We start from the raw sequence: 22,781 nt of genomic DNA, 5'->3' as shown, positions 1-22,781 counted from the left end.
ACAACCCTTCTGATGGGATCACGTTAGAGGAATCAAGCTTCAAGGGTGGACTCCTTCGACGTCGGCATCCGCGTTTGGTGGATTGGAGGGAAGTATAAAGTCGTTCAAGATGCTGTAATTGCTGCAGGTGTACTACCCAACTCACCTTTTGAGCATGATCCTTTTGCGAACTCAACTCTGGATTCTCTTTCTCGCGGTTGTGGTCAACGCTAGCCATGGACATACCGACTTGAGGATTGTCAATAGGCTGGTCAGCCCGGATGGATTCAATCGTTCGTGAGTCCCTCCGCTGCTCAACTCGTGGTTTCGTTTCGTTGCTAACGCCTGTATTGCTATAGGGCTGTATTGGCTGCGGGAACATTCCCTGGTCCTTTGATCCACGGAAAGAAGGTCTACTCAATATTTCTACTTTACCTTATTGCCACCTTACCCCTTTCTTCCAGAATGATGGATTTCGAATCAATGTCATCAATGAGCTCACAGATGTCAACATGGTCCGAAGTACAAGCATCGTAGGCTGTCCATCCTCGCAAGTACGCTCATGGTCGCTAATTTCGTAGCACTGGCATGGGATATTCCAAAACACGACAAACTGGGCAGACGGAGCAGCCTTTGTCAGTCAGTGCCCAATCGCACCCAACGAGTCTTTTCTCTACGATTTCCAAGCTAAGAACCAAGCTGGAACGTTCTGGTATCACTCACATGTCTGTACGTGAACCCCTAGGGATTATTCTTTGATTTGAGTCTGCCTGGCGTTGACAACGTCCGTAGCCACACAGTATTGCGATGGCCTTCGCGGCCCTCTTGTTGTATATGATCCCAGTGACCCGCATCGTCACTTGTACGACATCGACGATGGTGAGGATCCCTCTGGGAAGACGTCACCAAGCTTACATACCTGACAGAGTCAACCGTAATCACTCTGGCTGACTGGTACCATATTTTTGCGCCGACGGCTGCCGGTCAATCGCCGCCTCCCGTCTCGGCTACCACAATCATCAATGGTAAGGGGAGGTACCCCTCTGGGCCTCAAGTTTCCCTTTCTGTAATCAACGTTCAGCACGGCAAACGATATCGTTTCCGCATCATAGCCATGTCGTGTGACCCAAATTTTACGTTCTCCATCGATGGCCATGATTTTGTTGTAATTGAAGCCGACGGGGAAAACACCCAACCTTTGCTAGTTGACGAACTTCAGATTTTTCCAGGACAGAGGTACTCGGTTGTGTTCACTGCAGATAAACCTATAGCGAATTATTGGGTTCGCGCGCTACCCAATAGGGGCGTCCAAGGGTTCCAAGGGGCAGTCAACTCCGCCATATTGCGATACGCTGGAGCGCCGGTGCATGTGGATCCATTATCTACACAAGCGCCTAGTATCCGCCCACTTCGGGAAACGGACTTGCACTCTCTCTCTGACCCCGCTGCCCCCGGCCCTACTACTCCAGCTGGTGAGGGCGTGGTGGCGTTGAACCTGGCGTTGTCCTGGGATCCTATCGACGTTAAATTCAAGATGAACAGTGTGCCATGGATTCCGCCAACAGTCCCTATATTGCTACAAATTTTGAGCGGAGCGCGGACGGCTAATGAGCTCTTACCTTCGGGCTCGGTTTATCCCCTTCCGAGGAATAGAGTTATTGAGATTTCTTTGCCTGGGTTGGATCTCGGTGGCCCCGTGGGTGTCTCCCTGCTCCTTGTGGCCGTGTTAATTAAATTGATATCTGATCATTGATAGCACCCCTTTCACTTACACGGTGTACGCTCTCCTCCCTCTTCCCATTCACTTACCCAGCGACTGATCTTTATCACCTTCTAATCAGCACAGTTTCTCTGTCATCCGGAGCGCAGGTAGCTCAGTGTACAACTACCTCGACCCGGTGCGCCGCGACACTATTAGCACTGGCCTAGCTGCGGCAGGTGATAATGTTACCATTCGTTTCGTGACGGATAATTCGGGGCCATGGTTCTTACACTGGTTCGTCGTACTTCGCTTTTTATTTCGATGAATGACGCTGACTGCCGATTCGTAAAGTCATATTGATTGGCATCTGGATCTGTATTTGTGTCTCCTCATCCCTCTACGCGATGTTTCTGACAGATAATCAAATGTCTAGTGGATTGGCCGTTGTCCTCGCTGAAGATACCCCCGGAACGCCCACATTGGATCCCGTCCCTGGTGAGTTCGAGCGGCATGACTGTCAATCTAGTTTTGATTGCGTCATTTCCAGGCGCTTGGGAGTCCCTGTGTCCGGCGTACGATCACCAGTTTTGACAGAGAGCAGCCTTCGCCTTTTGCACGGCGTGGATCTCGTATTTTGCATCTAACTCTAAGTTTATTGTGGTTTGAAGGCAGACGAATACATAATTGCGGCTTTTTGAGTTCAAAATTTGTAGGCGCTCTAAGGTTTGTGGTGTGCATGAAGTTTACGATGAGCTAAGTACTTCGAAGTGCAATTGTCCTTGGCGGTCATGTGACGTTGACGCATTACAAATCCTGAGCGCTGTTCGTTGATTGCTCGCCCCCTTTTCGCCTCCATCCCGAACAGAAAAGGTTAGTATGGTTTTCCCGGTCTAAAATTGACACATCACGGTCACTTCAAGCCAAATTTGCGAAAAGCTGCACACTCTGCCGCATGAAACAAATGATTGGCCCTTAGGACTCAAGGAAATGCCGAACATTTTACACGATGTCGTCCCAGTCTCTACCCCTGCACATGTATATAACGAGCGCGAGTCACTGTTTCGTATATCATTTCAAGCCCTTGACAAGACACAGTGTATCGCCCGGGTTTCGCTGCAAACTCTCCATGCTCAGGATCCTCTTCCCGCTTGTCCTGGTGATATTGTCTTTGGATGACTGCCTATCATCTGTTGGACCCGTAGCTGATCTCGTTATTTCAAATGTGAACGTCAGCCCCGATGGATTCAGTCGTTCGTGAGTCGCCTTTCGAGCATTCCGTGTTTTGGTTGATGTATGTTTTAGTGCCATCTCGGTTGGGGGCATGTTTCCTGGGCCGGTCATTTCTGGCAAGAAGGTACGGTGCCGCTCTTTGTTTCTTAAAGTTTGCTCATGGTTATTACTTAGGGAGATCGATTCCGACTCAATGTCCACGACCAGTTGACTGATAACACGATGGCTCGGACTACAAGTATTGTAAGTTACGCCCACTTCTTGCGGCTCTATCTCACTTCAATAAGCATTGGCATGGCATCTTTCAACAAACAACGAACTGGGCCGATGGAGCTGCTTTTGTTAGCCAATGCCCGATTGCGCCCAATAACTCATTCCTTTATGAGTTCAATGTTGAGCAATCCGGTACTTACTGGTATCACTCGCATCTATGTAAGTCCCCATTATCTCATCTCAAAAATCTTTGCCAATAATTGGGACCAAGCAACCCAGTATTGTGACGGGCTGCGTGGTGCCATAGTCATTTACGACCCTGACGATCCTCACGGCGCATTGTATGATGTCGACGACGGTGAGTTAATCCTCCTCCTCCTCCTCCTCACTCCCTTTATTTAAACTTGTTCCTGATTTACAGAATCTACTGTCATTACATTGGCCGACTGGTATCATCTCCCATCCCCTGCTGCAACTCCGACTCTGACTAGACCGTTCCCTTACTCTAATGCGACTCTGATCAATGGTAAAGGGAGGTACGAAGGTGGGCCCGCGGTGCCCCTTTCTGTCGTCAATATCGAGAGCGGCAAACGATACCGTTTCCGCATCGTTTCCATGGCTTGCGATCCTAACTTCACATTTTCTATTGATAACCACCAATTTACAGTCATTGAAGCCGACGGGGAGGGTGTGGTTCCTCTGCTTGTGGACTCCTTAGTCATCTCTCCAGGCCAGAGATACAGTGTAGTCTTGAACGCGAATCAACCCGTTGACAATTACTGGATTCGCGCCGATCCAAGTAGGGGAATTCCCGGTTTTGCAGGAGGGATCAACTCTGCGGTCCTTCGATACTCTGGTGCACCGGCATCTGAGCCTCTTACCGTACAACTCCCAAGTATCATGCCTTTGCTTGAAACAGCCCTTGTACCTAGCACTAGCCCGGCAGCACCTGGAATACCAGCACAGGGTCAGGCGGACGTTGTCATAAATATCGCTCACGATTTCGACTTCGACTCGTTCCATTACAGAATGAACGGCTATCCCTGGATTCCTCCCAAGGTCCCCGTACTTCTCCAAATTTTGAGTGGCGCGAGAACTGCACAAGAGCTGTTACCCAAGGGTTCACTTTATTCCCTGCCTAGAAACAAAGTCATCGAACTGTCGTTGCCTGGAACTGGACCTGAACTTGGCGGTCCCGTAAGTTGCTTGTTTTTCAGCTCATATCTTTTTTGCTGAAAGAAAAAACCTCTAGCATCCCTTCCATCTTCACGGTGTGAGACTCATTGTTCGCTCCTTAAATTCAGTTTGGCTAACATTCTTTTTCCGGTAGCATAGCTTCTCCGTTGTCAGAAGCGCTGGGAGCAAGATATATAACTACGCCACTCCCGTTCGGAGAGACACTGTCAGCACTGGAGTCGATGGTGATAACGTTACCATCCGGTTTGTGACCGATAATGCTGGTCCATGGTTCTTGCATTGGTGAGTAGAATTGAACTTTTCGCTTGACATTACATATTCACAACCATTCCTTTTGGTGGCAGCCACATCGATTGGCACTTGGAACTGTATGTATTCAATCACTTACAACCCATCGATGAATGATTGAAATTATCAGGGGACTTGCCGTGGTATTTGCCGAAGACATTCCTGACACACCAGCCTTAGACCCGGTTCCTGGCAAGTTATGCGATCATATCATGCGTATTGTTTCTAACGCTATCACACCTCAGCCGCTTGGGAGCAACTTTGTCCCATCTATGATCAACTCCCCTCCGACGAACAATAGAATTATTCCACGCAGCAGCGCGATCGTGTCTAAGGTGGTAGAGACTTTTCTATTTTACGTTTCTAAGATACTCGGTATCATTTCTGCGACGTAATATTCAAACTAGAAAGAAAGTTTTGTAAATAAACGATTAAATGATCTCACTTAAAAATCCTGGTTCTTCAGGATCTTCGAGTAAGCATGAATGTATCATCGGATCGAAGTCCTTTACGTTGAACCTCTTGTTATACGAAGCTGCCGCAATGTTCGCTTCGTCCCTCTTTTTCACATCGGGACAACGTATGTCGCGTGCAGAGATAAGAGGAAACTTCAGGTAGAACGTATCGTTCCCTTCATTTCTTCCTGTATTACGGGTAAGATGATGTCCGTTTCTCCCTGTGTTATGGGTAAGATGATGTTGGGCAGCTGGTGTGAGATACACAGTCCGGATGTGGGGGTGTGGAAAATTCAGCAAATCGATGACGTCTCGAGCGAGAGTGGCATTCATGGCGAGAGTTTGGAGAGCTGGCCAATCAAGAAGCGAAGTTTGAATCGACATCGAAGTGGGTGAAGGCGACATGCATTCGGAAAGCCTCACATTGATGAGTCGTATGTGCTTCACTGAATGTAACGTGTATGAAGCCGTGGGGCTGGGCGAACGGAACGAGTGTTTAAAGTTCGAGAGTACAAGAATCTCCAGTTGGTCAGCTGAAGGTGATTCGCAAAGAACCTGGGACACCGAAAGTGTGAGATTTCCATCGAGCTCGAGGTATTTGAGATTTGGGAGATGGAGGTAAGACAGGGGGTAAGCAGAATTTGGACTCGTTGTGTCGAAGCGGATGGCCAAAGTTTGTAGTGATTGCAAGCATACTGTGTTCCCGATAGTCAAGCTGCTCTGTGGAGCCATCCGGAAATCTCTCAAAGTAAGATGGGTCAAGTTTGGAGACGTCGCGAATAAAGCCTCGATATCTTTGTGATTGGCGAGGAGATCAAAGATAGTCAAGGACGTTAGGTTGGGAAATTGGAGGGGGTTGATTATGATACCCCGTAGCCGAAGTTTTGAAACACGGAAAACAGGCATTTGATCCATGACCGTATGACCCCATGGGCAAGTAGAGCCTGTTAACATAACGGCATTTCGAAAGGAAGTTCCAGAAAAATATAGTGAAAGTTGTTCAAACGTGAGGCGGTGTGGAGAATCGAAAAACTCTTGGAAGGTTTGAAGGATCACCTCTCTCGAAATACCCTCTTGGTGATAACGGATATCAAGTCGGCGAACAGACACAACAGGAGAAGCCTTCACGATGAGTGGTATGACCTGGGAAAGACAAATTTCTTCGATGTGAGGAGGGTCACCAGGAATATCGAGTACCACTGTAATGGGAATGGTCTTGGCTCGCTGAATCCAAGTGGAAACCCAAGTATACGGGTCCCATGTGCTAGGTATTTCAAGGTGGAGTGGAAGGTATACGGTCTTCCAGAGTTCGGGGGCATCTAGAGCAACTGCGCGCCAGTGGCTACAAACCTCAGAAACCAGGATGGGGAATGGGACCGTAGATTGTGCATTCTTCGATAGAGCCCACGCCTCTGCCCCTTTCTTGAATATTTCAATAAGAATCTCATTTGCCAACACGTAGATTGAAGTGGATGGTGGAGGATTTTCAGGCAAAATTGTGGCACGATCCGTGGTCATAAGGGCCATCTGTCTCTACAGGGTTACTAAATGGCTAGAATGAGGTTTGCTTCACATTCAGTTTCTCAAGTCTCAATGAGAAAATTACCACACCGAGTTCCAGACGGAGGCCACGTCGGTTATGACTTTCCTTCTTTCCAGATGACGATTTTCTTAAACGTGGCTGACGGTGAACAACAGCGGCCTTCGCCGAAGTCTTCGAACGACCTGCAAACCAAACAAGGGGAATTTGCTGAACCGTTCAGTCACTAATATTCTGATACTGATTGTGACCAATCCACAATAGGGAGCACAAGAAGCTGAAAAACTTATTTCACCCGATGAACCCCGGTTGTATGCTAAGTTCAGCTTGGTTTACAAGCCCTGTGAACTCCAACACGATTGTTCTGACTGGCACATGATGCATGATGCTCGACTCTCACCTCACCTTGATCCTCAACGCCGAACTCACCTCCAAGAGTCCCGTAAAGGGGTTTAACTGATACCAATGACCAGCTTCGACGTTTCCAAGGCGCGATCTCACTTCCCCTCCCTCACCTCTGGCTACATCTTCGCAGACAACGCCGGGGGTTCCCAAGCAGCTAAAACTGTCGCAGCTCTCCCCCCGTCTCACTTTCCTTATAAGGAAAGTTGATCGTTTGGTGGAGGATATAGTGCATGACGAACCAGAGAAATATATGCCAGTTTGGTGTAGTGGTTATTTATGCAGGTTTCCTCATGCTTACCAAATGTTCTTGGTTCGATTCTGCTTTCTCCATTTTTTTTTCTACATATGAAACAATTACTTTACGGAATATTTTTCTCTCCGCGCGGTAGCGCGTTCGTTAGGTTAGGAGGTTAGGTTAGTTGTTAGGGATGGGGTTATTTTTCTCCCCGCGCGGTAGCGCGTTCTCGGTTAGGTTAGGTGGTTTGGTTAGTGGTTAGGGTTGGGGATATTTTGCGGTAGCGCGTTCTCGGTTAGGTTAGATGGTTAGGTGGTTAGGTAGTTAGGTGGTTAGGTAGTTAGGTGGTTAGGTAGTTAGGGTAGGTTACATGCTCGAGAATGCGCGGTAGCGCGCTCTCGAGCCGACTTAGGGCAATGTGCCATTGCCCTAAGTCAGGTTAGGTGGTTAGGTGGTTAAGTAGTTAGGGTAGGTTAGGTGCTCGAGAACGCGCAGTAGCGCGTTCTCGAGCCGACTTAGGGCAATGGCACATTGCCCTAAGTTGGAGTGCCGGTGATTGCCAGCACATCACATGTGAGACGGGGGGAGACACCCTTGGCACGACACTTTCACGTCACGTGAAGCCTTAAAGGCCAATTATTTGGCAAGGCGTAATAGACCTTCGAGGTCATAATCACTCAAGGCGCTCCCTGCTAAATCCCAATTGAGAAAGCGATCGGGAAGCAGATCGTAGTGTCCTGACACTTTTCAGTGCGCAGCGCTACTTAGTGTCGAGACACTTGCCTGGCACTAGGGAGTTCTTAGTGTTTTCGAGAAGTGCCTGATTTTTACGCTGACCGTTTGATTCTATTTCGTGTCATCATGTCAGTGACTGAGTGTTTGATTTTAACGCTGAGTACTTGACACTATTTTCTCAGTGACCGAGTGTCAGACGTTTTCCGGTGTTTTTGTATGTCAGACATTTTCCAGTGTTTTTGTAGAAATCACCTAGATTGCAACGAAGGTTGAATATATTTTTTTTAAACGGTTACTTCGATAGCTCCATAACCGGCGTGTTACACATGAGGTCTAATGGGTGGAATTGTATATATGACGGGGAACGGGATTTTGTAGGTGAAAGGTTCGAGGAGGACAAGAAAAGAAGGAGACGGCATTGTGAAGTATAGACAGTAGGAATAGAGAGACTCGGACAGTCGACGGCGCGAGACAGGAAATGTATTTTGGGGAACAAAACGGCGCGAGACAAGAGATGTATTCTGGTGAAAAAACGGCGCACTGTGGTCGGTTCTCAGGCATCTTCTTGGTTGTCTTTGTGATGGCCATGCTTCGAGGAGTGTTCGGATGGCGTGCGGCCTTGACGAGGATCGGTAGGGTAGTGCTGAGGTGGGAAGAAGTGCGGTGGTCCGCCCTGATGGTAGGCATTCATGGGGTATGGGCCGTACCCATCATCAGCATCTTGACGGTGAGCATCTTGACGGGGGGGTGGGTGTTCAGCGTACGACATATGCTCTGGGTAATTGGGGTATCCAGGAGGCCGACCCCAGTTAGGAGGTGGGGCATAGCTTGGATGGTAGTACGAGCCACCGAAGCGCCGAGGTGGTCCATAATTGTACCCATATGGCCCATCCCACGCAGAGGGCGGATAGTGACCGGGTCCATCGAGTTCCTCAGGTGGATGGAGTGGTGTGTTTTCTCGAGTAGGACGGACAGTTGCAGCACCTGTATTGTTGCGTAAACGCTTGTGCGCACTGTCCACCTCTTCTTCAGCTGAGCGCTTTGGTGGAGAGTGAGGCTGGTCTATGGTGGGTGTCTGAGTGCGATGAGAGGCGGCGGCATTTGAGGGTAGTTGAGTGTCTGAGCGCCTGGTCTCTGGCAGCGGCGTTGGGCCACGCGAAGGCACTGGAACATCTGCGGGCGTTTCAGCGTAAAGACGACCAGTAGTGTCTGGAGGCAGTGGGCCACGTGTATGCAAAGGCACTGGAACATTTGCGGGCGTGCCACGTGAAGGCACTGGAAGATCTGCAGGCATTCCACGCGAAGGTACTGGAAGATCTGCGGGCGTTTCACGCGAAGGCACTGGGAGAGGTGTTAACCCCCGTTGTGCGTTTCTGCGTTCTGCAGGCATTCCACGCGAAGGTACTGGAAGATCTGCGGGCGTTTCACGCGAAGGCACTGGGAGAGGTGTTAACCCCCGTTGTGCGTTTCTGCGAGGTGCGACGACATTTGCCACTGAAGTACTCCCATCAGGGACTGTGGTGAGAGTGGGCGCAGTGGTAGCCGCCTTGCGAGTGGCGGTGTCGAGAGTGGGCGCACTGGTATTGCGAGTGACGGTGTCAATTGGGCCAGGGGATACAGCTTTCGAGAGTCCACGTCCTCCAGCGGCCAGGGTATTGTCTTCAGCAGCGACCGGATCAGCTAAAGGCTTCTTGAAGGGACGAGGTGCGGGCTTTTGACTGGCGACGGGTTTGGCGATGGGTTCCGGCTTTAAATCCTTCTTGCTTGCTTCCACCGGCTCCTGCACTACATGCGTTTCCTCCCGCTTAGCCCTGCCTTTCTTGACGGTCTTTCCCTTGGTTGCCTTCTTCGTCCCCTTGCCCTTCTTCTTGACTGGCTCGTTGTCATCGTTGTCATCTCCATCATCGACATCGCTGCTGGTCTTTCTCTTGGTTGCCTTCTTCGTCCCTTTACCCTTCCTCTTGATTGGTTCGTCGTCATCGTCCTCGTCCTCGTCATCGACAACGCTACTGGCCTCATTCTCCTTGCTCGATGTTTGTGCGGTACTCTTCTGCAACTTAAGCGGCCTATCGTCGCTGTCTGATGGAGCGTCGGAAAAGTTGCTACCAGTGGTGCTGTTGGCCTCAGACTTCGACAGTTTGGGACCAGCAGTGTCGCAACGGCCGCCTTTGAAAAATCGCCTGGCGCCGGACGTGGTGGGCTCTTCGACAAGTATTGGGATCTGTCCTTGTTCTAAGGCTGTAAGTCGGTGTAAGTTGATATAAAACATTGTAGATTAGTGCGGGCACATACCATTTATATCGACTTTCACGGCTGCTATGGAACTCCGAGGATTGTTGAGTCTTTCAGCAAGGAGGCGAGTGCCATTGATTCCGATGTCTTTGATTCCCTGCGATGAGTTCCGAGCAGTGTCCGGTTTGAGCTTCTGGGTGGGGAAAAGCACGTTTTCTGGCCAGCCGGTGATCTGGACGCCTCGTTCCATAAGATACTCTGGGAGCGTTTTCCAGATGAGGTTTCCCATGGGCAGATTCTCCGCATCTACTTTATCTGTAGTCATGTTAGCGACAGTCGTAGAAAAGATATGTATGCAAAAAAAGACGCACTGAGAAGACGATTGAGCCCATTTTTGATGATGGTTTTCAACGTGGTTAAAGCCACGGAGCAGATGGCACTCCCCGCTCTGCTGCCTCTGCTGCCTTTTTCTTCTTCGTCAACAAATTCATAGTCGGAATCGTGAGGCTCCGTGATGATAGGCATGGCGCCATTGTCTTCCTTATACTCGCGCTTGGGTTTCTGGCTTGGTTTGACTTTTTTCGGCAAGAGTGAAACATCGGGCAACTCCTCGAGGGCGTTGACGACGGTGTCCTCGAGTTGCAGCGCAATGAGGTTACTGTCAAGGGGTCAGTGAAAATGTTACCGAGATCATCTATGGGTTCGTACCAGACGTGGTTACGGAAAAGCCCAGAGTACTCATCGTCGTCAATACGGAAGCGGTCGAGAAACTAGAAACCAAAAAAATCAGTTTAATGGACGTCATATGTACCTGTAATAACACTTACACCCTCAGCGCCTGGACTAACGTATACGTTACAAAGGCTTGCATCCTCATGTAAACAATTCCCGACGGTGACGATCAAGGTTTCAAAACCAGAAGAATTGGAAGCGGTCAGAGCGAGTGACTTGAGCGAGGCGACGTGCGCTTGGAATCGGCGGTTGCGCGTCTGGATGGTGGTGAGTGTCTTCTCCGACTTGTTGAGATCGTTGTACATATGCAAGAGCTCAAGCCAGTTAGGCTGAGTCTCTTTAAACTTCTTGAAACATTCCGCACCTATTGGGGGCATCAATACTAATGCGACCAGAAGGGGACAGCAAACTCACATGTAGCCTTCGGGTTGCCGACCCTCTTGCGCTCCTGAGGGCGGTGTTCTCGAAAGTACATCTCATAGATGTTCCATGCCGAGAGATAGGCTCGCTTGAGCGAGCGGGTGTTCTGCCACAAAGAGATAATATTTTCACGAGTGCGGCCAGTGTCACTGGCAAGCTGATCGAGGTCTGTGTTCAACTTGAGGAACGCACTCTTGAGCTTCTTCCAGGTAGTGTTGGGAATGCGACCAGCACGTTGCCGTGCCTTTCCGGTACCGGAAACGATTTCGTGGTCTTCTTCATTAGGTCCGTCGCTATCATCCAACCCTGAGGGGCATTGCGAGTCGTTTTCATCCTCAGCGGGGATGTTGTAATCCGCGTAATCCGCATCAGCAGAAGTCCGAGAAGTCAAAGCCGGTTGCTCTGGTTGGGTTGTAAAACCCTGAGCGTCAAGAAATTCCTTGAGCTTTCGATCCGCACGTGCCTTTTGCTCGTCACTGACTGGATGCACCAAAGGAACGCGGCCAGTATTGGAGGGGGCACCAGATGTCGATGCTTTCGACAGATTTGTCGCCAATGTTGTGAAACCGTTGGCGAGCAGGAACACCTGGCGCTTTTGATCTGATTGTGCCTGCTCTTGCGCTCTGAGGGGAGCGGATGCAGGGAAGCGGTTGGGGATGGCTGCAGGAATGGGATTGGCTGAATTGGCTTTCAAGATGGGTTGGTCGGCAGGTGGTGGAGAAGGCGTTATGTCCACCTCAGCATCGGCGCAAAATGATTGCATCTCTGATTCATTAACGCCCGGTCCAAAAAAATCTTCAAGAGCATAACTACAGGGGCCAGTCAGAAAGGACCCGCCGATCGCCTGTTGATCCGGGTCATTGGAGTCTCCAGTAGGAGCATAAACAATTTTGTCCTCGTCAGATGGACGTTGTGGAGTGCTGAATTGAGGATAAGGCGGCTGATACTGCAACTCATTGGGATTGGAGGGAAGACCCAAACGAGCGGAGGGAGAAGGCGAACGCATGGCCCGGCGTGACGCTGAATCGATGACAGAGCGATGTGCGCGGGGAGTTGTGTTGATTGCCCGTCTGAGGCTGTATCCGGAACCTGCCCCAACTTGACCGCTTTGAATAGTCTGGCTCAAGGGGTCCGGAGCCATGTCCTAAGCCAACAAGTCAGTGAATAAAAAGAAAAAAACATGAAAAAAGCGTACAAGATGAGGGAGAATGTCGCGTCGGGTTCAGATGCTGTCGCGTCGCGAGAAAACTTGGAAGAGGCAGATGGGGGATTGAGCGAGGAAGAATGGGGGTCGTTTTGTTGACTGAAAAGTGGTGGTTAAGACGAAAAGAGGGCGGTTGAGCTAGAAAGAGGGTTGCTGCCTGTCCAGTGATCGGGTAGTTTAAGTGTCAAACAAATCGTAGATTCTCGCAGTAAAAAGTAAAAAAGAAGCGGCGTTGACAGGTGGTTCTGGTTGTTCCAGCACTGCAGCACTTGAATCGCCTGCAACCACAATGCCCTCACCGCAAGTGAATGGAAGACAATCCACGAGAAGATTTGGTCAGGGCAGGGCAAGTATGAGGCAGGGCTAGTATGAGCGATTGGGAACATGTACGCGTTGAGGTTGGATGCGCCGTTTGGATGTGCCGTCGCTATTTTCGTACGATCTAGAGAAGACGGCGGATGTTAGTCAAACGTCGGCTACTGACAACCATTGTCTCAAATAATCACCTGTGTTCGATTCCACAGACACTCATTCCTGTTGTAGCAGAGTTTTGGAAGAGGGAAAGGGTATAGCATCTGAGGGAGGGACACAACTGGAGGAACTACCACGGGAGGGACAGGAATACCACTTGGGAGGTGGGGGCGGATAAGCGCCAGGATGGAAAAATCTCACGCTGGATGTTTACATAATACCGGAAGTGCGGGTAACATTTGGTCCTCGGAAGTGTGGGCACACAGATAGAAAAGCGCTTCGTGAACATCAAAGCGCTCAATGAAAATTGTTCAAAAGCGCTCCATGAAAATTGTTCAAGTTTGCGGGAAGCGGCGGAATAGATCATATCAGATCAAAGGGTAAATACAGGGTGATATCTACAAAAATACATGAGCACAGACTATGTGAGGACGGCTGGATGGCGGTTGGATGGTAAAGACGGCACAAGAAAGGTATCAATAAATATAAGAGGTGCTAGTCTAACGGAAAAGGTATTGAACGAAGCCTCGTTTCTTGGCCTCCTCGAACGCATCTTCAGCAACGGCACGTGTTCTATATTTCTTGAATAACGCATGCGGGACGCCCCTCGTCATCTGCTCAACAATCTCCTGGTAAGGATGCAATGAACAACTAGACAATGTTAAGATAACTAGGAAACTTACGCTGTCGCGTTGGACACCAACACCGAGGCCTCGGAAGATGACATACCAACAATCTTTCGCGAGAGAGATGACATTGAGGGTGGAGCAATGTCCGCACTTCACGACGAGAATGTCATCCGCCGTCGACGTGCCCCCATTGATCAGAACGCCGTTAACTGGCGAGTCACCAGCAATCGAAGGGAAATCCGGCTTTGCAGCAGAGGCGCTTGACTGTCCAAGTGGAGTCAGAGCAGCAAGAGAGGGGCCTGTCATGGTCGGAGCAGCAAGAGAGGGCCCAGTCACTAAACAAGGAGAGGCCGGTGGTGGAGCTGGTTGAGTAGGAGAGGCTGGGGGAGAATCTGCTTCGAAGTCAGTGGAATTCAAGTGAGTTCTATGACCACGAACCCTCGATGTCGATCGGCAGCAACGGAGTGACTGGCAAGTAGGTAGCTGTGCAGAGTATGTTGAGTGCGCCGTGAACAGAGTGTGCAAATGCTGACCTTTTGCAGTGCGAGGAGACATTGTACTGTAACACATTAAGATAAGAGGGTAAAGGGATGACGATTGAAAAGGCTCACTTTATATCATACAGCGGTGGTTGAAATATCGTGGGAGCTGTATAGTTTATCGGAGCTGCCCGAAGGAGCGTGTAGAGATGAGTGCTGAATGGAAGTGGTGCTGGATGGACTGGAGAGCGACGCGCTTGGGAGGACAGTGTCGACAAAGGTGAATTTTCGTGGTGGGCAGGGTTGAGTGCCCCATGTTTTGTTCCGTACTTATCTCCGTTATATCATATATGTTTGATTCCGATGGATATCTGAGATAAGCAACAGTGGCAGTGCTGCGCTCTTGTCCACCAAACTGTACAGTTGATCGGAATAAGCTACTGACTATACAGTTCAACCTCAACTCAGATACGTAGCCACCACGTCAGTCTCCAAGCCGTTCCAGTCTCCCCGTTCCGTCTTCAGCACCATTGAGGTGCATGGTTTGACCCTTTTTCTCCTCCGGAACCAATCTGAATTATCTCCGTGATTGATCGATCTAGATGCCGCAAGTCCAGCCGAGCCCGCTCACAACAAGTATGGTCATCACACTTGGAGGAATGGCGGCACTCTATAGCCAAGCAAAAAGTGACGGAAAAGTGGACCTTTTTATTGATCTGGCCTGCCAAACTCTTTGGAGGGGGGATCCTCTTTACGCCCCACCAAAATTTCCGAACGACCTGAGATATCACGAAAGCGCCATCACGGAGCATGGAAAGGTTCGTCCCTTTGTAGCCCCTTTCTTGCACACTTAAATTCAGGGTCTTTAGATCGTTTTGCGAAAAATGGAGGGCATCGTCGCCTCTCGTGTCTTCGACCCTCAACCTCTTTGGGAGGCTATCATGCGAATCTCGTCCGGTTCAATCACTGAAGATGCCAAAGGGAAGGCGGCAAGGTAGTGCAAACCACGCCGCTTCAACCACTCTATGCTTATATCTTTATTTTACAGTGTTGTCATCCCCAAGGATGATATTGATGAAGTCGAATCAAACTTCATCTCGTGGCCACCCCCACCTGAAGAGAGGCTCCGCAAATTTTGGAGTGGCGAAGCGGAGGAGGATGCCGATGTTATCACATTAGGGCTTCCTTCAAAGAGGAGGAAACGCCGATTGCCGTTGTTATCGCAGGGGATTGTTCACAGAGAGGGAAACAGTGATTGCGCATGTAATAGCTGTTTGGCAGATCTATTGTCTCTAGATACGGAGTAGATTACCGATTCTATGATGAGATTTTGTGAAAACCGAACCATTGAGTTGACCGGCTACTTTTAGAGTTGACCGGCTACCTTCGATTGCCGGAAAAACAAACCATTATCAACAACATTGAACCTTGTATTTCCCTGCCAAGTAGGGCACTAGGCACCTGGGAGTGCTTCGGAAATTGCTCCGACGTAGTAAAAGTTCCTAAAGGAAATTACTTGCGGAGGTATTTGGCAGTAGAATCGAAATTTGAGTAAATGTCTGACTGCATAGCGAGACCCACCTAAATTTCGCATGTAATCCTTTCTTGACTTCTCCCACATGGGTCGTCCCAGGTTACACCACATGCCCGAGGAACACAAAGCAGCGAAACAACTCAGGAATGCACGTCACTATCAAAAGTATGATGTTGGTCTCAACCCTTCTTCATTGCACTCAATCTGCTCAGAAACAAGCCGGCCATCTTGGCCAGAAGAAAGGCATCGGCCCTTGCATGGTGAGTCCACACAGTCCCTGTTCCACCAGAATCTGGAAGAGTAATTAGAGTAATTCATCTAGTTCCCGTGCTTCAGTTCGGCACAGTGCTCGCCGAGCCGAATCGACTTTGACCTCTCAGGAGGGAGGGTGCGATTTTCAGTTGTCGTCGATACGTGTCGCTTACTCCTTACTCCCCCAGGTCTTCGGTCAGCTACTGGCTTGATCGAGCGAATAGCCAAACGATTGCCCTCAAGTTACATTATGGTGGAAGGGCTACCGACTACGTTGAAGCAGTCGCACAACAGTACCTCCGGAGCAACAAGAACGACGACATCTCCAAACACATTCGAACCATGTTGAAACATCAATCTTTGTTCCGGCGATTCGAAGCTCAGATCTTGCAAGCAGAAGGGGTTGGGGAAGGGCTGGAGAAAGCGGAGGGGATGTCGCGAGAAGTAACACAGGTCATCGTGTGGTTGGAGGAGCTACTTTGTCAGGCCATGATTGGCCTCTTGTCATTCCAAGCGCTATACTTGGCTAAGAAATATTTGTATCAGAATCAGTAGATTTCATTGAAAACATCCCTCGACGGTTGCCAGCGCACGAGAACAATGTCCCCAATGTCGAAAACAGCACTCGACGGCTGATTCACCAGCGTGTGAGATAACGAGTATATAGATTTTATTGTACGCTGATTTTCAGACAGCTGATGGTAAATACAACACATGCCGGTAGAGTGACGACCGTAAAGAATCCATATCCTCTTCAGTCAAACCAGTGAAGTGGTACCCCCTCAAAACGGCAGCTATACCAGCCACGACCCAGAGCCCGCAACTGACTGGGCCACTCTGGAGAGCGCTGGTGATCACAGGTTTTGCTGTCCAACCCTCTTCAGTAATAATGTGAAGGCGATGACCGTTCAGGTTAGCGCCGAGAACCAGGTTCCTGACCAATGACATAATTTCCTACAAGTTGGATGAGAAAAAAGAGAATCCAGATGTTCTGATACGTACCTGCATCTCTCTTTGCCAGAGCGATTTATCCGCGAGACTATCGAAAAAGAGAATTTCTTGACTGCGAGTGTATATAACGCACATAACCCAATGAGCGGCTGGGACGGTGCGGTGAATCGGTAGGATCCAAATGTCTCTGTTCCAGTACTGAATCTTCGCAGTGCGGCGGTATATTTCTTGGGGGGAACAGTTGTACTGAACCATGATGAGGTCGAAGGTCGAAAAGACCGCACATCGGAGACTGTGCTGTTCACTAATGTCGCCAGGTCGCATCCAGAGTTGTTGAAGAAGCGCCGCGGTGCTGTTGATGCAAACGTCGTTCAACATCACCTTAGAGGATCGCAAACGATCAATGTCAGGAGGATTGAACTGAAATCGCTGGCTTCCTCCCCTTTGCGGAACCGTACGGTGGTTATGATGGATTGGTGGGGGTGCAAAGGTTTGGAACCGGAGGGCTTGTAGCAGGCCGTAATCAGGGCTGATTCCGATCTAGATTGACGTGAGTAAATAGTGCACGCAGAGACAGGGATATCATTTACTGGTGATTCCCATTTCATATTGAGGGCAGGAGTCGACTCCGAGAGAGTTATGAGGGCACTAGGTGTTTTCCCGCTCGAGTGGCCGTCATCCTCCTCGAGAAAGTCATCCAACATGGTGCCCATGCTGTCCATAACATGGTCCCCTGAATATGTGGGTTCAGGTTCACCTGGATCGGAGTCGGGGTCATCATCGAGGTTGTTCAATTCTGTAACAATGGGCTCGAGCCAAGTAACAGGGGATGGAGGCGGTCTGGGGGCATCAACACCTGAAATCTTCATGACCCGTAAAGCCGTGTCGAGCGCCGTTTGCAAATGAGCATCGAAACGAATGGCGGTGGCCATGGGGTTGGACCACTGTGTCTTGAGAGAGGTGATACGTGTTCGATGTTGTAGTAGTAGAATTCTAATGCGATCATCTGGAAGGTGTCAGTTGGGTTGTAAGGAGAGATTACGGTTGTACGCACTCGAGGGTAATGCAAGCGCTGACTCCACAGCGGACAGTTCCCGACCAAACCACCGACAAAGGTTATCAGCTTCCGCACCAATTCTTACGCGCTCTTCCCGACAGCGCGCAACCTTGAGCATCGCCCTGATTCCTTCCCTAACGTTGGTATCCTCAAGCCATCGCGGAAGCGCCCCAGGTGTTCGTGTAATCCAGACGTCCTCCATGAGAATCGTGCTGCCATTGCCGCGAAGCTCGTCGAGTGTTGTCGGGAGGGTTGCAGGGAGTGGGATTCCCCACTCAGGCTTGTGTAGTTCGGCCAGCCGTGTACAATACCTGTTGAACTTGCGTATGGCAGTCTGGAGGGCAGGCTGCCGCTTCTTGATCGCCTTCATAGTGTGTTGGTGGAGTTTGGTGCCTGTAAATGATGAACGTCAGGAAATCACTCATATTCTGCAGGCCGGAATCTGACCAAGTGGCTGATGACGCCCCTTTGTGGCCTGATCAAGTTTGTCCCATTCAAAGAAACTCCCAATGGCACGTTTCCTGATGTTGATCTTAAGGTCTCGAGCCATGAGCAAGGTCCGAACGAACTCGAGATCGACGTCGACAAGCTCGGGGAACGCATCATGAACGTTCAATGAAGCGTAAAGTTCCTCAACCTTATCTTTGAGTTTTTCTTGCGTTTCGCGAAGTTCTAGTAAGGATTCTTTGGAAACAGCGTTTTTACCCGCTGCTCCGAGGGCGTCGATGGCGCTGTCCACCGTGTCGAGATCGCCTTGAAGACTAAGTACAGTGTCAAGCTCTTTTTTGAGTCGAACGAGAGCATCTGCATTGAGAGATCAATGTGCATATCATGGTAATTGAGATCAGCTTACGAGCACGGAGGGATAACTGAGCAGCCTTCTGCTCTTTCCACAACTTCGCGAGTTCCGACATTGAAACGCCACAATCTTCGAGGATCTTGAGAGCTTGTTGTTCTTGTTTTTCGATATGGCGCTTCCGTTTCACGATCCAGTTTCCAAGATCGTCTCTCATCTCGGCACCAATGGATATTGTCTGCCTGTCCAGCATCCAAATGCGGCGGGATCTCTGGTAGATTTGTGAGAAACGACCACTCTCGACGGAAATTACGCACAGCCATTTGCCTGGTAATACTTATGAGCTTACGGAGTTTTGACCATAAGCGTTCTGTCCCTTCGCCGTCTGAGAGTCCCAAACCTTCTCGTATGCGGGGGTTGTATACGAGCTGACAGGCCCATTGGTGTCCATACGCGTGCATTGCAGTGGTGCCGAAGGTTAGTCGATCAAGAATGTTGTTGGATAAAATGTCGAACTTTTCACGTATCGTGAGCATTTGTTCCTGACAGGTGAGAAGGACGAACCTTTTCCAAACTACGATCGAGCACACAAGCAACATCATAGAGAACGGCCACTGTTGAGTGATCCGGAACGAGTGTGAAAAGATGTTCGATCAACGCCACTGGGTATTTTTGCTGCTCCCCGGGCGTATCGATGTTGGCTAAAAACAGGGGAATGTCATGGCGGCAGATTAACGCCATCACACCCCCATCATCAAAGTGCTCCGCATTCGACTTGACGTTGGTTCCTTCCCGGCGACATGACCACTCTCACATTGGTCAACAGCGTCATCTGGCACAGCAACCGGTCGTCGTCGTTGTCGTTTAGGTCGAGCGGTATCAATCCGAGCGCCAACCCTATCGACAAACTCCTTGGGGAGGAAGTACAATGGATCATAAAACTTCGGACAATCACCAGCGACGGCTAGATGCCATTGACTGAAATTACCATTGGTGCTAACGATGAAGTCGGCTCTGAGATGCGTTGATGAGTTTACATTTATGCTTATGAACATTCAAAGGAGACTCACACGTCGTCGACACGCCCGAAACTGATTCCGGCGAAGCAAGCAGGGCAGCGTTGTTGAAGTAGTCGGTCACATTCCGTACGAGGTTTTGGTGCTATGACTGGGGCGGTGTCCTCACGAGGTTTTGGTGCTGTGGCTGGAGACGTGTCCTCCAACTGGACGCCAGAAGAGGGGGATGGATAGTTTGATTGGGAGACTGATGAGGGCTGAGATTGGACTCTGAAGGAAGGGGATTGGTGACTCAGTTGGGGGGGTGGCTGAGATTGGATGTCAGAGGAAGGGGACAGGTGAGTTGATGTGGGGATTGCTGATTGCTGAGCGAGCTTGATGGCTGCAATAGTCTTGTCAGTCGCTTGGAGAGCTTGGTCGACAATGTTATTGAGTTGCCCCTGCAAATTGTCGTACCACTGGACGGCGTTTCCGATACCACGACGAAATGGATCTTTCACAACTTCTCCCTGTACGTAGTAAGTATGATAAATCTTATGGAGTGAGTGAACTAGAGTCGCCTACCTTTGAATTACGGTAATGGAAGCCCCGGCGCGCGTAGTGGGTGTGAAGAGCACTCGCCAGTGCATTCACGGCATCACAAGAGCGCTCAAATAATGCTCGGTAAAGGTCGAGGAGTTCAATTGAAAGAGCGAGGCGGGGTTGGGAAGGTGAAGCCGGAAAAAGGCCATTGATGACGAGGGTTTGAAGTATGTCTTGGCAATCGCATGCGACGACGTTGAACGTTTCGAAATCTGCCAAGCACACTCAGGGTTGTGGGTGATGATCAAGAAATGGCGTGACTTACGGCTTACAAACAAGCAAAGAACCTCTTTGGTTTGTATGTGGCAGTCCCTCGGTGATCGACATTGAGATTTAACCCCCTTCACAACAATCCACTTTTCGCCGACGGTCGAGGAGACATACGACAAAAGGGGAGCGACTAGAAGCGGCAGCACAGACTTCCACCGGTCAAACAGTTTGCGTGCGTCACCGTTGGGCAGGAGCTCTCGGCGAGGTTTTGTCGGAGAGTTGCACAACAAGTTGGGTGTGGGATCGATTTCCATTGGTACGTCCTCTTGACTGGTGGCTACCACTTTTATCTATAACCTAGACTTAAGCCTAGAGAGTCATTTCTATAACTTAGACTTAAGCCTAGAGGCCATATCTATAATGCTTAGGATTTTTTGAAAGGCATTTCAAATGTAGGCCTGGGTATTTCATAGTGAATTTTCCATAGATACCCAGTGCATTTTCTGCGAAGTTTCAAATGCAGCCCTGGATATTTCATTGCGATTTTTCAATAGATACCCTGGGCATTTCATTGCGATTTTTCAAATATATCCCTGGATATTTCATTGCAAAATTTCAATGGATACCTGGCGAATTTCATTGCGATTTTTCAATGGATACCCTGGGCATTTCATTGTGATTTTTCAAATGTATCCCTGGGTATTTCATTGCGATTTTTCAAATGTATTCCGGGGTATTTCATTACGATTTTTCAATAGATACCCTGGGCATTTCATTGCGATTTTTCAAATGTATCCCTTGGTATTTCATTGCGATTTTTCAAATGTATCCCTGGGTATTTCATTGCGATTTTTCAAATGTATTCCTGGGTATTTCATTGTGATTTTTCAATAGATACCCTGGGCATATCATTGCGATTTTTCAAATGTATCGGATATTTCATTGCAAAATTTCAATGGATACCTGGCACATTTCATTGCGATTTTTCAATAGATACCCTGGGCATTTCATTGTGATTATTCAAATGTATCCCTGGGTATTTCATTACGATTTTTCAATAGATACCCTGGGCATTTCATTGCGATTTTTCAAATGTATCCCTGGGTATTTCATTGCGATTTTCCAAATGTATTCCTGGGTATTTCATTGCGATTTTTCAATAGATACCCTGGGCATATCATTGCAATTTTTCAAATGTATCCCTGGATATTTCATTGCAAAATTTCAATGGATACCTGGCGCATTTCATTGCGATTTTTCAATACATACCCTGGGTATTTCATTGCGATTTTTCAAATGTATTCCTGGGCATTTCATTGCGATTTTTCAAATGTATCCCTGGGTATTTCATTGCGATTTTTCAAATGTATTCCTGGGTATTTCATTGCGATTTTTCAATAGATACCCTGGGCATATCATTGCGATTTTTCAAATGTATCCCTTGGTATTTCATTGCGATTTTTCAATAGATACCCTTGGTATTTCATTGCGATTTTTCAAATGTATCCCTGCGTATTTCATTGCAAAATTTCAAATGTAGCCCTGGGCATTTCATTGCGATTTTTCAAATGTATTCCTGGGTATTTCATTGCGATTTACGAAAGTTGTAGCCCTACACTGTAGCTTCCCGAATCCGTTTGAATTATGTTCTGAAGTGCTCCCGTTGTGGAGATATGAGGTAAAGGAATTTCAAAAGCATCGCGTTTTTTTTTTTTTTTGTGTTTTTCTCTATGAAAACAAAACCAAATAACATGATTTCAGTAAATTCAGAAAGCTAAAAGAAAGGGCTACAATTATTGTATCGTGGGAAAAATGACCAAAAAAGGAAGGTGCATCCCGTACTATAAGAATCAGATATAGACTACCAAGTTTACTGATAGACTACAAAAAAGTCGGACTTAGACTACACAGTTTACTGATACACTATAAAAGACTACAAAAGTCGAACTTAGGCTACAAAAGCGTGGACTTAGACTACATAGTTAGGGTTAGAGTCAAAAGGTTATCTTGACTACAAAGTTTGTAGTGTGCGCTTTTTCATTAAAAAAGTTTGTAGTGTCCGCTTTTTGAGACTACAAAAGTTGTAGTGTTGCGCTTTTTCATTAAAAAAGTTTGTAGTGTCCGCTTTTTGAGACTACAAAAGTTGTAGTGTTGCGCTTTTTCATTAGAAAAGTTTGTAGTGTTGCGCTTTTTCATTAGAAAAGTTTGTAGTGTGCACTTTTTTATAGAAGAGTTGA

General features: G+C 48.6%; 4 protein-coding genes across 4 annotated transcripts in view; 3 read left to right on the top strand and 1 right to left on the bottom strand.

Annotated features, from left to right (window-relative positions):
* Nucleotides 1-154: 154 nt before the first annotated feature.
* lcc7 (laccase, multicopper oxidase, benzenediol:oxygen oxidorectuctase) lies at nt 155-2,272 on the top strand (the record flags this gene model as incomplete). Its single annotated transcript, XM_001881891.1, has 11 exons — nt 155-276; nt 339-390; nt 444-512; nt 561-708; nt 772-858; nt 906-1,675; nt 1,736-1,756; nt 1,821-1,975; nt 2,033-2,056; nt 2,115-2,176; nt 2,229-2,272. 11 exons carry the CDS (start codon nt 155-157, stop codon nt 2,270-2,272), a joined length of 1,554 nt encoding a protein of 517 aa, XP_001881926.1.
* A 535-nt stretch (nt 2,273-2,807) lies between these two features.
* On the top strand, nt 2,808-4,910 carry lcc6 (laccase, multicopper oxidase, benzenediol:oxygen oxidorectuctase; the record flags this gene model as incomplete). The annotated part of the gene is made up of 11 exons (XM_001881890.1): nt 2,808-2,935; nt 2,984-3,035; nt 3,086-3,154; nt 3,199-3,343; nt 3,396-3,482; nt 3,546-4,321; nt 4,377-4,397; nt 4,455-4,603; nt 4,666-4,689; nt 4,740-4,801; nt 4,855-4,910. The coding sequence occupies 11 exons, from the start codon at nt 2,808-2,810 to the stop codon at nt 4,908-4,910; spliced, it is 1,569 nt and encodes a 522-aa protein (XP_001881925.1).
* Nucleotides 4,911-5,040: 130 nt separating this feature from the next.
* LACBIDRAFT_327866 (uncharacterized protein) lies at nt 5,041-6,591 on the bottom strand (the record flags this gene model as incomplete). The annotated part of the gene is made up of 1 exon (XM_001881751.1): nt 5,041-6,591. One exon carries the CDS (start codon nt 6,589-6,591, stop codon nt 5,041-5,043), a length of 1,551 nt encoding a protein of 516 aa, XP_001881786.1.
* Nucleotides 6,592-7,069: 478 nt separating this feature from the next.
* Nucleotides 7,070-22,781, top strand: part of LACBIDRAFT_235825 (uncharacterized protein) — a gene marked incomplete at both ends in the record, with an annotated part of 21,611 nt that continues 5,899 nt past the window's right edge. The window contains one exon of the mRNA XM_001881889.1: nt 7,070-7,171. Within this exon, the coding sequence (XP_001881924.1) occupies nt 7,070-7,171 (102 nt within the window). The remainder of the gene's footprint in view (nt 7,172-22,781) is intronic.

Source organism: Laccaria bicolor, genomic scaffold, assembly GCF_000143565.1.
Source record: "Laccaria bicolor S238N-H82 LACBIscaffold_14 genomic scaffold, whole genome shotgun sequence".
Lineage (NCBI taxonomy): Eukaryota > Fungi > Basidiomycota > Agaricomycetes > Agaricales > Hydnangiaceae > Laccaria > Laccaria bicolor.
Note: the sequence above shows the minus strand (reverse complement) of the source record. Positions and strands in the feature narration are given on the sequence as shown.